Raw genomic sequence first — 253 nt, 5'->3', positions numbered from 1 at the left:
ACGCGATTTTCTTTGAAAAGTGGGCAGCGAAGGGGGAGAGACGTGAAAGTGTGCTGCCTTTCTCCGAGCAGAGCGCAGGCGTTCGCGGTCCACCTCACGGGAGAGGGAGAGGAGGCGAAGGGAGCGATCCCGGTCCCGGGACAGGGACAGGAGGAGGAGCCGTTCCCGCTCCCCGCACAGGAGACGGTCCAGGTGAGGGGCAGAAACGCCAACGCCGGGGTTGGGGACAAGCTGGAGAGCCCGGCTGAGGTGC

The 253-nt window shown here is 65.6% G+C and overlaps 1 protein-coding gene across 1 annotated transcript in view; it reads left to right on the top strand.

Moving 5' to 3' along the window:
* Positions 1-71: 71 nt before the first annotated feature.
* SNRNP27 (small nuclear ribonucleoprotein 27kDa (U4/U6.U5)) overlaps positions 72-253 on the top strand; it is a gene marked incomplete at its 5' end in the record, with an annotated part of 1541 nt that continues 1359 nt past the window's right edge. Inside the window, one exon of the mRNA XM_009577147.1 lies at positions 72-193. Within this exon, the coding sequence (XP_009575442.1) occupies positions 72-193 (122 nt within the window). The remainder of the gene's footprint in view (positions 194-253) is intronic.

The sequence above is a fragment of the Fulmarus glacialis genome, unplaced genomic scaffold, assembly GCF_000690835.1.
Source record: "Fulmarus glacialis isolate BGI_N327 unplaced genomic scaffold, ASM69083v1 scaffold29314, whole genome shotgun sequence".
Taxonomy (NCBI): domain Eukaryota; kingdom Metazoa; phylum Chordata; class Aves; order Procellariiformes; family Procellariidae; genus Fulmarus; species Fulmarus glacialis.
The sequence above is the reverse complement of the archived record's forward strand: the minus strand, read 5'-3'. Positions and strand labels throughout refer to the sequence as shown.